Source organism: Monodon monoceros, unplaced genomic scaffold (genome assembly GCF_005190385.1).
Source record: "Monodon monoceros isolate NGI ecotype Baffin Bay Population unplaced genomic scaffold, NGI_Narwhal_1 Super_Scaffold_8, whole genome shotgun sequence".
Lineage (NCBI taxonomy): Eukaryota > Metazoa > Chordata > Mammalia > Artiodactyla > Monodontidae > Monodon > Monodon monoceros.
Window position 1 is genome coordinate 10,667,128 of NW_021703785.1, and position 11,001 is coordinate 10,678,128.

Sequence of the window (11,001 nt, forward strand, 5' to 3'; positions counted from 1 at the left end):
TACACTTCGAGCCAACACCTTTGAACCATGTTGAAAAGGATCCCATGAGCTAAAAAGTCGAGGTAAAACGGTTCCTTTGGGGAAAGATTTTTTTTTACTTCACCTGGTGTTTTGCAACCAATAGGATTTTAACATCCTTCCTCATTCCATCTACTGTCTGTGCGCCCTCTGTGAGCGCTCGGCAGATTGAGTGTCCTTCCCAAATAAGAAGTTTCTAGTAACACCTCTACGAGTAGGATGACGGTCATACATCTGTTCACCCTCCTCCCCCAGTCAGCAGCCCGGAGCTCTTCCAAAGGAAGGGACGCTGCATGCAGTGAGCGAAGGCTTTTGAATTTGGGGGCTCCCCCCGCCTTTTGCTCCCCGGGGGGTCCCCAGCTCAGAGCCTCCAGGCGCCCTTCGGCCGCGTGCCGGCGCACGTTCCCCGCAAGGCGCGTCATGGGAACGCGGGACGCTGCGCGCGCAGGCCCGGAGCAAACTTTCTGCAAGTGCAACTTGGGAATCCCTGGGGAGGCGGGGACGCGGGGCTCGGGGAGAGGAAGGGGCGCGAAGCGAAAGCGATGGCGGCCAGGAGCAGAGGGGCGGATGCCCGCTGAACCTGAAAGGGAGCCAATCGGTCAGCCGCGGCTGCTGCCAATCACGCGGCTCCCTCCAATCCCACCCTTGCTATTTCCAAAATCTCGGTCCCACTGCGCAGCTCAAATGTGGTGTTTGCTCTGCCAGTCGCTGGAGGACAGAGTGGGAACGGGAATAAGCAGAGTTCGGAGGCTAGGACAAAGAAGTTAAAGAGCGCCTAACATATACATGTTTTTGAAGGCGGGCAGAGGGAAAAAAGTCCCCCCAGTGAGGGCCTATGAGTCTGACTGTGTAGTTCTGATGGAGACCCCTTTGAGCAAGAGGAACCCGCCAGCGCTGAGATTAGCGGATTTGGCAACAGCTCAGGCCAGGCCACTTCAGAATATGACAGGCTTCCCGGCGCTGGCCAGCGCGGCCGCCCACTCCCAACTCCGCGCCGCAGCCGCGCACCTCCGCCCTCGGGACCTGGGCGCTGACCCCGGCGTGGCCATCACTCCGCTCGGACCCGAGCACATGGCCCAGGCGAGCGCGTTCGGCCTCAGCCCTCCCTCCCAGGCGCTCCCGGCACAGCCCGAGGCCCCAGCGGCCGCCGCCCGCGCTGCAGCCTCGGTCTCGCACCCGGGCGCCGGCACCTACCCTGGCGGCGGGGGCAGCGGTAGCGTGCAGTCCTCCGCGCCCGCGCCCCCGCCCCCAGCCCCTCCTCTTCCTCCCTCCCTTTCACCCCCTCCCCCTCCTCTTGGCCTCTCGGGCTACACCACCACCAACAGTGGCGGCGGCGGCAGCAGCGGCAAAGGCCACAGCAGGGACTTCGTCCTCCGGAGGGACCTTTCCGCCACGGCCCCCGCGGCGGCCATGCACGGGGCCCCGCTCGGAGGGGAGCAGCGGTCCGGCACCGGCTCCCCCCAGCACTCGGCCCCGCCTCCCCACTCGGCCGGCATGTTCATCTCGGCCAGCGGCACCTACGCTGGCCCGGACGGCAGCGGCGGCGGGGGCCCGGCGCTCTTTCCCTCGCTGCACGACACGCCGGGACGCCCCGGCGGCCACCCGCACCCGCTCAACGGCCAGATGCGCCTGGGGCTGGCGGCAGCGGCGGCAGCCGCGGCGGTTGAGCTGTACGGCCGCGGGGAGCCGCCCTTCGCGCCGCGCTCGGGGGATGCGCACTACGGTGCGGTGGCGGCCGCTGCAGCCGCCGCCCTGCATGGCTACGGAGCCGTGAACTTAAACCTGAACCTGGCGGCGGCGGCTGCTGCCGCGGCGGCCGGACCCGGGCCCCACCTGCAACACCACGCGCCGCCCCCGGCGCCGCCACCGCCGCCCGCGCCCGCGCAGCACCCGCACCAGCACCACCCCCACCTCCCAGGGGCGGCCGGGGCCTTCCTGCGCTACATGCGGCAGCCAATCAAGCAGGAGCTCATCTGCAAGTGGATCGACCCCGAGGAGCTGGCCGGGCCGCCGCCGCCCCCGCCCCCGGCCGGCGGCGCCAAGCCCTGCTCCAAAACTTTCGGCACCATGCACGAGCTGGTGAACCACGTCACGGTGGAGCACGTGGGCGGCCCCGAGCAAAGCAGCCACGTCTGCTTCTGGGAGGACTGTCCGCGCGAGGGCAAGCCCTTCAAGGCCAAATACAAGCTCATCAACCACATCCGCGTGCACACCGGCGAGAAGCCCTTTCCCTGCCCCTTCCCGGGCTGCGGCAAGGTCTTCGCGCGCTCCGAGAACCTCAAGATCCACAAGCGCACTCATACAGGTGGGTGTCTGTCCCCGGCCGCGCCGCCGCCGCCGCCTCCCGCGCCGCCGCCGCTTCTGCCGCTGCTTCTCTTCCTCCTCCTCCTGCTCGCCTTAATTTTTCCCTCCTTCTGCTGCTTCTCTTCGCATACGTATAACCCGGACATGTGACTTCTTTTTTTTCTCTCCCCCTTTTTTTCTATGAATAAGTAATTCGATAGCACACACAGGCCCCGCGCTGGGTTCCCACACGGTGGAGTCTCCAGTGCTCCCGCAGCCCCTCCGCCGGGACCGGCAACGCGCTCCAGCCGCCGCCGCCGCCGCCCCGGAGCAGAAGCAGCCGCCGCCGGAGCAGGAAGGCGCCCAGGACGGTCGGCAGCCCCCTTCCGCCCGGCCCCGGGAACTTGGGGAGGGCGATGGGGAAGGAGGGCCGGAGCCGCCCCGGCGGCTCTTCCCTCCCCATCGGATGTCAGGCCCCGCGCGGTCGCCGTGCTCCAAAGAGCGGGCGTGCGAGGGGCGCGTGGGATTTGTTGCGGTATTGGGGCCGCGAGGCCCAGCTCGGTGTGGCCCCTCCTGGAGGGGAGAGGGGGCCCTGTCCCTCCGGGGAGGGGCGCAAAATGCGAAAGTAATGCGCCCTCGGGCTTCCGGGGACCTTCCCCCTACACACACCCGCCCACCGTTACACACCCCACAGTACACCTTCATGTGCACACACACATCACACGAACTTCACACACCCATATTCCCTCATACACCCCTTCCTCATTTCTGGAACGTCCTTGTGCCCTGATGACACAATCACACTCATTTACACACCTTCATCTACACCTATACGCACACGCGCCGTCACACAGTTTATCACACATGCCCTAGAGGGTGCTGGAGAAATTGGGTTCTGTCCATTTAAAGGAAGGTTCTCCTTGGAGGAGGACAGGGCGAGCTGCAGAGTCTCCAGCGGTCGTTGGGGCCTACCCCCCCCCGTGGGACTTGGAAGGAGCCCCCGGCACTCTGGGGAGCCCTCCCGCCCCCACCCCGAGCCCTGCCGTAGGGGGTGCCACGTCCGCGGCCTGGGGCGTGGGATGTCGCCTGTGGGCCGTGTGGCCCTTGGAACAGACGAGCGCGCTGGGCAGAAGCGCTGATGAGCGCGAGCGCAGTCGGGATTTATAGGGACAGACAATATTACCCCTCGGAGGACACTTAAGTAGAGTTTACATTCAGTAATTACTTGGCTGATTTATCGGCGCGGCGACGACGAGGAGGCAGCGCCGGGCGTGGGCCGCAACGCCTGGCCAGCGGCCGGGGCCGAGGCCACTGGCAGAGGGGTCAGGGGGATCTGCGTGAGAAGCCGGGTCCAGGGACCCGAGGCTGGAGCCCCGGGCCTTGCTTCTGTCGCCGGTACCTGACAGGCCTCCTGCGGACTGGCTCGCTGACCGGCTGGGAGCGCGTTTTCCCCCGAGTTCCGTTTGCCAGCCCCTTTCTTCTCTAATCGGGATCAGTCCGACTTAATGATTTTGCCAAAAAGAAGCGTCCCGCAAGGCTCTCGTAAAAACTCCCTGGCCCGCTAAGCCAGCTGCTGGCCCCCGTGCCCAGCACTTGCCGACGGGACAGGGGCCTGGGGCTGTGAGCGGGCCGCGCGGGGCGCGGGAAGTGAAGCCGCCCCCAAAGGGAGCCCCTAAAAGCGGAGACCGCGACCTCGGGCCCTTCCCGCCTTTCCAGGCCTCGGAGGGGAGTAGATCATCCCTTGGCGGGCAGGGGGCTGCCTGGAGCTGAGGGCCGTTTCCGCCCGGGTCAGGCAAGGAACTGGAAATTGACTGCGCGGCAGCTGACCGGGTGTCGGCTCTCCGGCCCCCGGGGGCAGGCAGCCTCCCGCCCCCCTCGAGGGCGGGCCCCAAGGGGGCGTGCGCGCGTGCTGCCGAGGGCGGAGACCCGGGCGCCGAGGGAACCCGGGGCCGTTTTGTTTTCGGGTTCCTTGTGCGCAAGGTTGCATTCTCGCCTGGCTCGCGGCGGCTACGTGGGCCTCGCCGGGTCCCTCGGGCAGGGATGGGAGCGCCCTCGCGTTGATGCTCAAACCCGCGCCGGGTGTTTTGGGCCGTCCCTGGGCTGCTAAGCCACGGAGCACTGTGTCCAGAGAAAGGCCAGGCCGGGCTCCCTGCCCCATCACAAGGCTCTCCCTTTTTGGGGGTTACCCGGGATCCCGGAACGGCTTGATCAAAGGGAATAATCCCCGGCCACTCCTGAAGGCCCATTTCCTGACCCACGTGTCCCCAATTCCATTTATAACCTTCCTCTGGGCTGGACTCGAGTTCTCACACGTAGCTTCCCTCACTCTCTAAAACTCTAAGTAGTTAAATTCTGACGTGACCCCTCTGTCAGAATCTGAAATGTAAACATTAGGGTCTCTCACCCTTTCTAGGCAGGGAGAATTTGCTAACTGCCCCCCTCCCCGTACGTAGGCCCCCCTGAATAAAATAGGCAATTCTATCACCCTTGAATAAAATAGGCAATTCTATCACCCTTTCCCTTTTTTCTACTTTCTTCTTCCATCTCTCCTTTATCCCTGCTTTTCTACCTTTCTTAGCACTCCGTATCTCCCCCCCCCCCGGTACGCGGGCCTCTCACTGTTGTGGCCTCTCCTGTTGCCGAGCACAGGCTCCAGACGCGCAGGCTCAGCGGCCATGGCTCACAGGCCCAGCCGCTCCGCGGCATGTGGGATCTTCCCGGACCGGGGCACGAACCTGTGTTCCCTGCATCGGCAGGCGGACTCTCAACCACTGTGCCACCCGGGAAGCCCCTGGGTCTGATTCTTAATGTTTCTCTTTCAACATGTGCAGTGGTGGAGCCAGCAATGTCCAAGTCGTTTATTCTGCACAATCCAAGATACTTGGCTTGTGCAGAAACATGAGAATTCTAAAAAGCAACATTGCACATTTGCATAGGGTGAATAAAATTACTTAAACCTCCATGTTGAAGAAAAGCTGATTATAATTTTTTTTGGAAGAATGCTATATTAAATTAGTATTATCCAACTTAAAGTGGAATGTAGAAATCGGGACAAATAACCACTGTTTTGATAAAACTCGGTTAACTGTTTTTGTTGCAGCCCCTCTACAGAGAATTTTTAAAGGTTACGATTATCATTACATTATGTTGTGTTTTCCCCTCTCTTCATGGCCCAAGGCAGGAGGTATATTAAATAATATAAATATATTATAAATATTAAATGATAATATTTAATTTTGCTTTTAAGCAATATTTCCAGGTAGTATATGTTATATTCCAGGCATCTGAATACTTTTCAGATGTGCTAACGTACTCTGGCATTGAAGCAATTAGCATTGATGAAATTAAAAAAGAGAAAATTACACTGAAATATTTGTACAGGAAAGTCCACCACAGAAATTTATGTACACTAAGCTTTCTTAATAGTTGTTTGGCTTTTTAAGAAATAAATTGTCAAAAACCAAGGAAAAGACCATATCTTGTGTGTCACCAGAGTAGCTGCTGAAATGTAGAGAAATTCAACTCTATTTTTTAAATCATTTAAATATAAGGAATATATTTATTATACCACAATATGTATGAGATAACATGTTCAGTTATGGACTCAAATACATCAAGTTCATGGATACTAAGGGGAGGGGGGAAAATTCATAGTTACCTGCTGTCTTCCTGTTTCTGCTTTTTAATACCAAGGTGTAGTGTGGCTGCATATCTGCTCATCTTACTGAGCATTTCCACTACCTGGACCTGGGGCCTTGTGTTGAAAGGCCCTGTGCTCCTGGGGTGGGTAGGGCAGCTTAAAGGGGCAATGGGCCCAGAGACTCTGGTAAACAGTCGATCATTTTTGGTTGTTAAACAATGTTAGAATAAGAAGTCTGCTTATGCCATCAGGGGATGCCAGGTTCTGGCTGAGGCTTGTAGTCTTTATTAACGTTTGTTAAGGTTCTGTTCCTCTAGGGTCTCAACTGCCCAGCAAGTTGTGAGGAAAGCTGGTAGAACGAAGAGGGCAACAGCCTATTCTCTGCCCAGCTAGGCTTATAAAAAAAATCTAGTGGTGGGATCATGTTTTTCACAGATGTCTTTATTTCTGGAGAGAACAGGATTTTGGTGTATTTCCTTTCCTTTCCCATCAGTGAAATCCTGGGGAACACTCTGAAACAAAATGCCATTATTATAATTTTACTGCATCACCCCCCGTTTACTTTTAATTGAGAATATGTGTTTATCTTTTTTCTCTTTTTCTTACGGTCTTCACCCAAGCTGTGGCTTTGGAAGTATTTTATCAGCATTTATCTTGACAGGGGATCGGCTTGAATTTTTGTGTGTATAGACCCTGAGGGGAACAAGGATGTGGGAATCTGGGTCCTAGCTGGATTTCAGTGTTAGAGCCTGGACCATGCTCTAGCCATTCTCACTTCGACCCCTATGTTACTTCGGGGTTGACATCCAGCCTCTCGCAAGCCCAGGTCCAAGGAGAGCCTCCAGGCCAGGGGACACCAGGCCCATCCCCGCAGTATCCCTTCCCTGTTGCATCCTGGAACATGGGAATTAGGAGTTAGACTGGGAGTTGGTCTTCAGGAGGATGGGAAGATGCATCCTCATGTCTGCTCTAAGATTTCTCTCTCAAGTGAGAGGTCTCTGAAAAGCACTTGTTAACCTTTCCTATGTTTTATTGCAGGGGAAAAGCCTTTCAAATGTGAATTTGATGGCTGTGACAGGAAGTTTGCCAACAGCAGTGACCGAAAGAAACATTCCCACGTCCACACCAGCGACAAGCCCTACTACTGCAAGATCCGAGGCTGTGACAAATCCTACACCCACCCGAGCTCGCTGAGGAAGCACATGAAGATTCACTGCAAGTCCCCACCACCCTCTCCAGGAGCCCTGGGCTACTCATCGGTGGGGACTCCAGTGGGTGCCCCCTTGTCCCCTGTGCTGGACCCAACCAGGAGTCGCTCAAGCACTCTGTCCCCTCAGGTGACCAACCTCAATGAGTGGTACGTTTGCCAGCCCAGTGGGGTCCCCAGTCACCTCCACACCCCTTCCAGCAGTGGAACCACTTCTGAGTCTGACGACGAGGAGATGTACCGGAACTCTGAAGGCGTGCGGACCATACATTAGATTTTATTAGTAATAATAATAATAAGTACAATAATAAGTGGGAGCCCTTGGACCGTATCCTAACCTGAGACAATGCCGAGGCTGAGACAAACTCGTGACTCAGACTTGCCACCGGGTCTAATTAGCCCTATTTATTCAGTATGAAACCCTATGGTGTTTGTACATTTAATTAATTTAATTAAGATATTTGGGTTTTTTTTTCCCCTTAGAAAACAAACAAACAAAAAAACCCAACCAAGCTGGACTTGTGTGTTGCAGGGGCACAGGACTGAGAGCAGGTTGTACCACATGGAAAATGAATGGAGAGATTAGTGAATCAAGACACACACTGCCAATGCCATATATATAGTTTTTACAAGGGTGAGAGAAAGAGCATTAAGTCAGAACTCAACACAGCACCAAGGCCCTTTGCATTTCCTGGAGTGCCTCACGAACGCCTTTGACACCATCATGGGCTTCTCTGGAGCCTCTCTGCCTCCTGCTTGGGCCCTAATTCTGCAAAGGCCTCTTGATTGTAAACCACACACGTGCTGCATTGCCAACAGATCTTGGACTGTACCTGTGTCCAAAAATATTTGTAAAAACCCTTTAAGTTCTAATACTTGTAATTTTTAATTTCTACTCTTTTATTACTGATCTCACCTTAACACAGTATTTTTATACAGGATTACTTCTTCAGTACCCTGCTTGTATGGTTTTTTTTTAAAAAAAGATGCAGCAACCTAGTATATCTCCATATATTGTGCTACCGTGATTGTTCCAGCAACAGTGGAGAGAAGAAAAAGCTGCTGCGGTAGACAACTGTGAAACTGTGATATTTTATAAAATAGAAGAAATTCAAGTGCTTTCTTTTTCCTCTTTTTTTTTTTTATCTGGAATCTCAGAGCCTGCCTCTTTACTCTGTCCAAACTTCTTATGTAATAAAGAGATTATGTTTTAGATCATAAGTTCTTTGGGATGCCAAAATTAACAGGCAAGTGTAAGGAGGTGTGATGTTGGCAACATGCCTATTTTGGGGGGAAGGCTGTTGTTTTACAAACAGGGCAATCCCTCTTTTATACTGTTGTATCGACCTTTTAAAAAATCTTTACTTTTCAGTGCTGGAAGTTGCATTTTAATGCATTTTCTTCCACCTGAGCACTCGGAACTCTGTCCCACTTGCAAATGACAACGTATGATTTACATGAAAAGAGGAGAGGGAGTTGCTATACATATTAAAAATTTTAAAAGGTTTATAGTTACCACCAAACACTGATGAATGTGTGACCTTTGCCAGAGCTGTCAAGCTAGGACACAAAAGGTCAAGGACCTAGGACAGTAACTCTTAGTTTATTTTCGGTTGGTACAACAAATCTCGTGTGCAAAATGTAGTCCATCATAAACATGATACAGATATACTAAAGAGCACTAATTTATCCTCAGAGACCCTGAAGACACCCCCTTCCCAGGGTTTGTAGAAATTTGTTTTGTGTGCTGTGAGTGGTTGATGTACTCTTGTTGTTAATAACTTGTATGTGAACACTATTTGTACAGTTGAATTAATTTATTTTCAGACACCATCCTTTTTTTTTCCTGGAAGAGTTCAAAGCACACCAAAGAATTATATTATACATTTTGGTGAAAGACTGTCATTTATGATCTACGATTTATTTTAAAAAAAAGAAAGAAAATGGGAAAATATATTTTTAAGCTTACTTGAATGAACAACGTAATGTGAAAACCAGGACTCTTCCTGCATGTCTCTTTTGCATTGTGTTGATGAGATTATATATAGTTTATAGATATATTCTATTACTAGTACAGTGCATGGTGCTGTCACTTTGAAAGCCTTTCAATGTTGTCTTCAGATTGTTACAGTGAATATGAAACATGCAGACCCTCCTTTATAAAGAAAAAGACCATAAAACTTGAATATAAAATAATTCTACATTTTTAAAGTTTATTTGATTTTCATATTCACTTTCAAAGCTCTTTCAAATAGACAAAATAAGATGAGGTATGAACTTCGGGGGGATAATTTATGTATCGTAAACTTATTCGAACAAAATATTCCTGATTTATAATTTGTTTTATTTATACAACTTTTTCAGTGGTAGTTTGCACTATTCTTTATTATGCTACAGGTTTATTTATTATGAAACAAAGGAATATGTATTTTATGTATTTTGCCATGCATTGGTTAACCCTCTGCCACAGATTTATTGGTTCCTGATACACCTAAAATAAAAACATAAAATGTGTACCTCCAATAGAAAGCAAGAATAATTATGAAGTAAAAAATTTAATAAAGGTATTCTTCATATGTATTGCTTATGTTTTACGTGATGGCACATCCCTGCCATTCTCTTCCAGACAGAACAGGTTGCTCATGTAGTAATCAGAAGGTTCTCTTCCCTCGATCTCTTTATTTCTTCACCCTCCCCAAGCAATGAAATACTTTAACAGCTTGGTCTAATTTACAATCTAATCTAGAAAGTACAGTATATTTATGAAGACTAAGCCCTGCAGGTTGCACAGAATGGTAGCACTCATTTGTTAAGATTAGTAATGTCCTTAGTGATCCTAATCGGTGGAGAGCTGAAAAGCAAATTTTAGTATTTCTTTGCTGCCCAGCCTCTAAAGAAAAAGGGTAAAAAAGAACGAGGAAAAGATAGAGAAAGGGACAGTGAGACGTTTCCAGACACAAAGAAGATGAAAGCAGAATCAAGAGCTAAGATGGGTATGGAGTTAAACACATCCTGAGTGAAGTTGTGTAGTGGGCATCAAACACCTTGTGTATCAGGTGATAGGATCAGAACCCAATTTTACTGTGGTTTATTTGGAAGTTGAGTGGAGATAAGTAACTTAGCGTTTTGGGGCAGGTGTTAAGGAGAAATGAGCTTCATGGCAACAAAATGCCCAAGTGGCTTAAAGTAATGCCATTGGCTATCCACACAAACAAGGCTGAACACTTGCTTGTTTTTAGGTTGGCTGATACAAAGCTGATAAAAGGCAAGTAGTTAAAAACAACTGGTAGTGATGTCAATAAACAGTTCTCCAAAGGGTTATAGCGGTTTTTTAAAGTCAGGTTTGTTAAATGTAGTAAAGGTGAAACAGGTTGCAAAGGGTTGTTTGAAGCCAGGTGACAATAACCAGCACACGAAGGAGAAAAACACTCGTAAACGAAGGCCCCAGTCAATGGGAAGACTTACAGCTCTCTAATGAAGATTCTCGTGAAAAGAAGGGTGACACAAAGCCACCAAGACATGAATCATTCATGGGAAATATAAAAGATATCTGACAATGAGCAGAACCTTGTATAGCGTGTATAAAACAAGTTTCCCCTTCTTATTTTCTGCTTTAAAACGCACAATCTCCCACTCCCAGCCTTCTCTGTCCAGAGTCTATAGAGTTAAAATTGACCACTGCTCGTCCTGCGCCACTTCAAAGTAATTTAGTCCAGAACGGAAGGCTTGGCGCTTGGACAATCTTCATGGTGTGTTAAGATTTCTATGGCAATTGGCAAGCAAGACGTTCCCATCTGAATATGTCTCAAAGAAAGCCACTTATTGACACTAAGTTGGCTATCATCAAAGACTT

At 51.3% G+C, this 11,001-nt stretch overlaps 1 protein-coding gene across 1 annotated transcript; it reads left to right on the forward strand.

The window, feature by feature from the left end:
* The first annotated feature begins 804 nt into the window (after positions 1-804).
* On the forward strand, positions 805-7,422 carry ZIC5 (Zic family member 5). Its single transcript, XM_029210469.1, has 2 exons — positions 805-2,323; positions 6,980-7,422. The coding sequence occupies exons 1-2, from the start codon at positions 805-807 to the stop codon at positions 7,420-7,422; spliced, it is 1,962 nt and encodes a 653-aa protein (XP_029066302.1).
* Positions 7,423-11,001: the final 3,579 nt, after the last annotated feature.

Coding starts and splice junctions, on each gene's coding strand:
- ZIC5 (XM_029210469.1), top strand. CDS start 805: ATGTTTTTGAAGGCGGGCAGAGGGAAAAAAGTCCCCCCAGTGAGGGCC. Junction 2,324..6,979: donor CCACAAGCGCACTCATACAG/GTGGGTGTCTGT, acceptor GTTTTATTGCAG/GGGAAAAGCCTTTCAAATGT.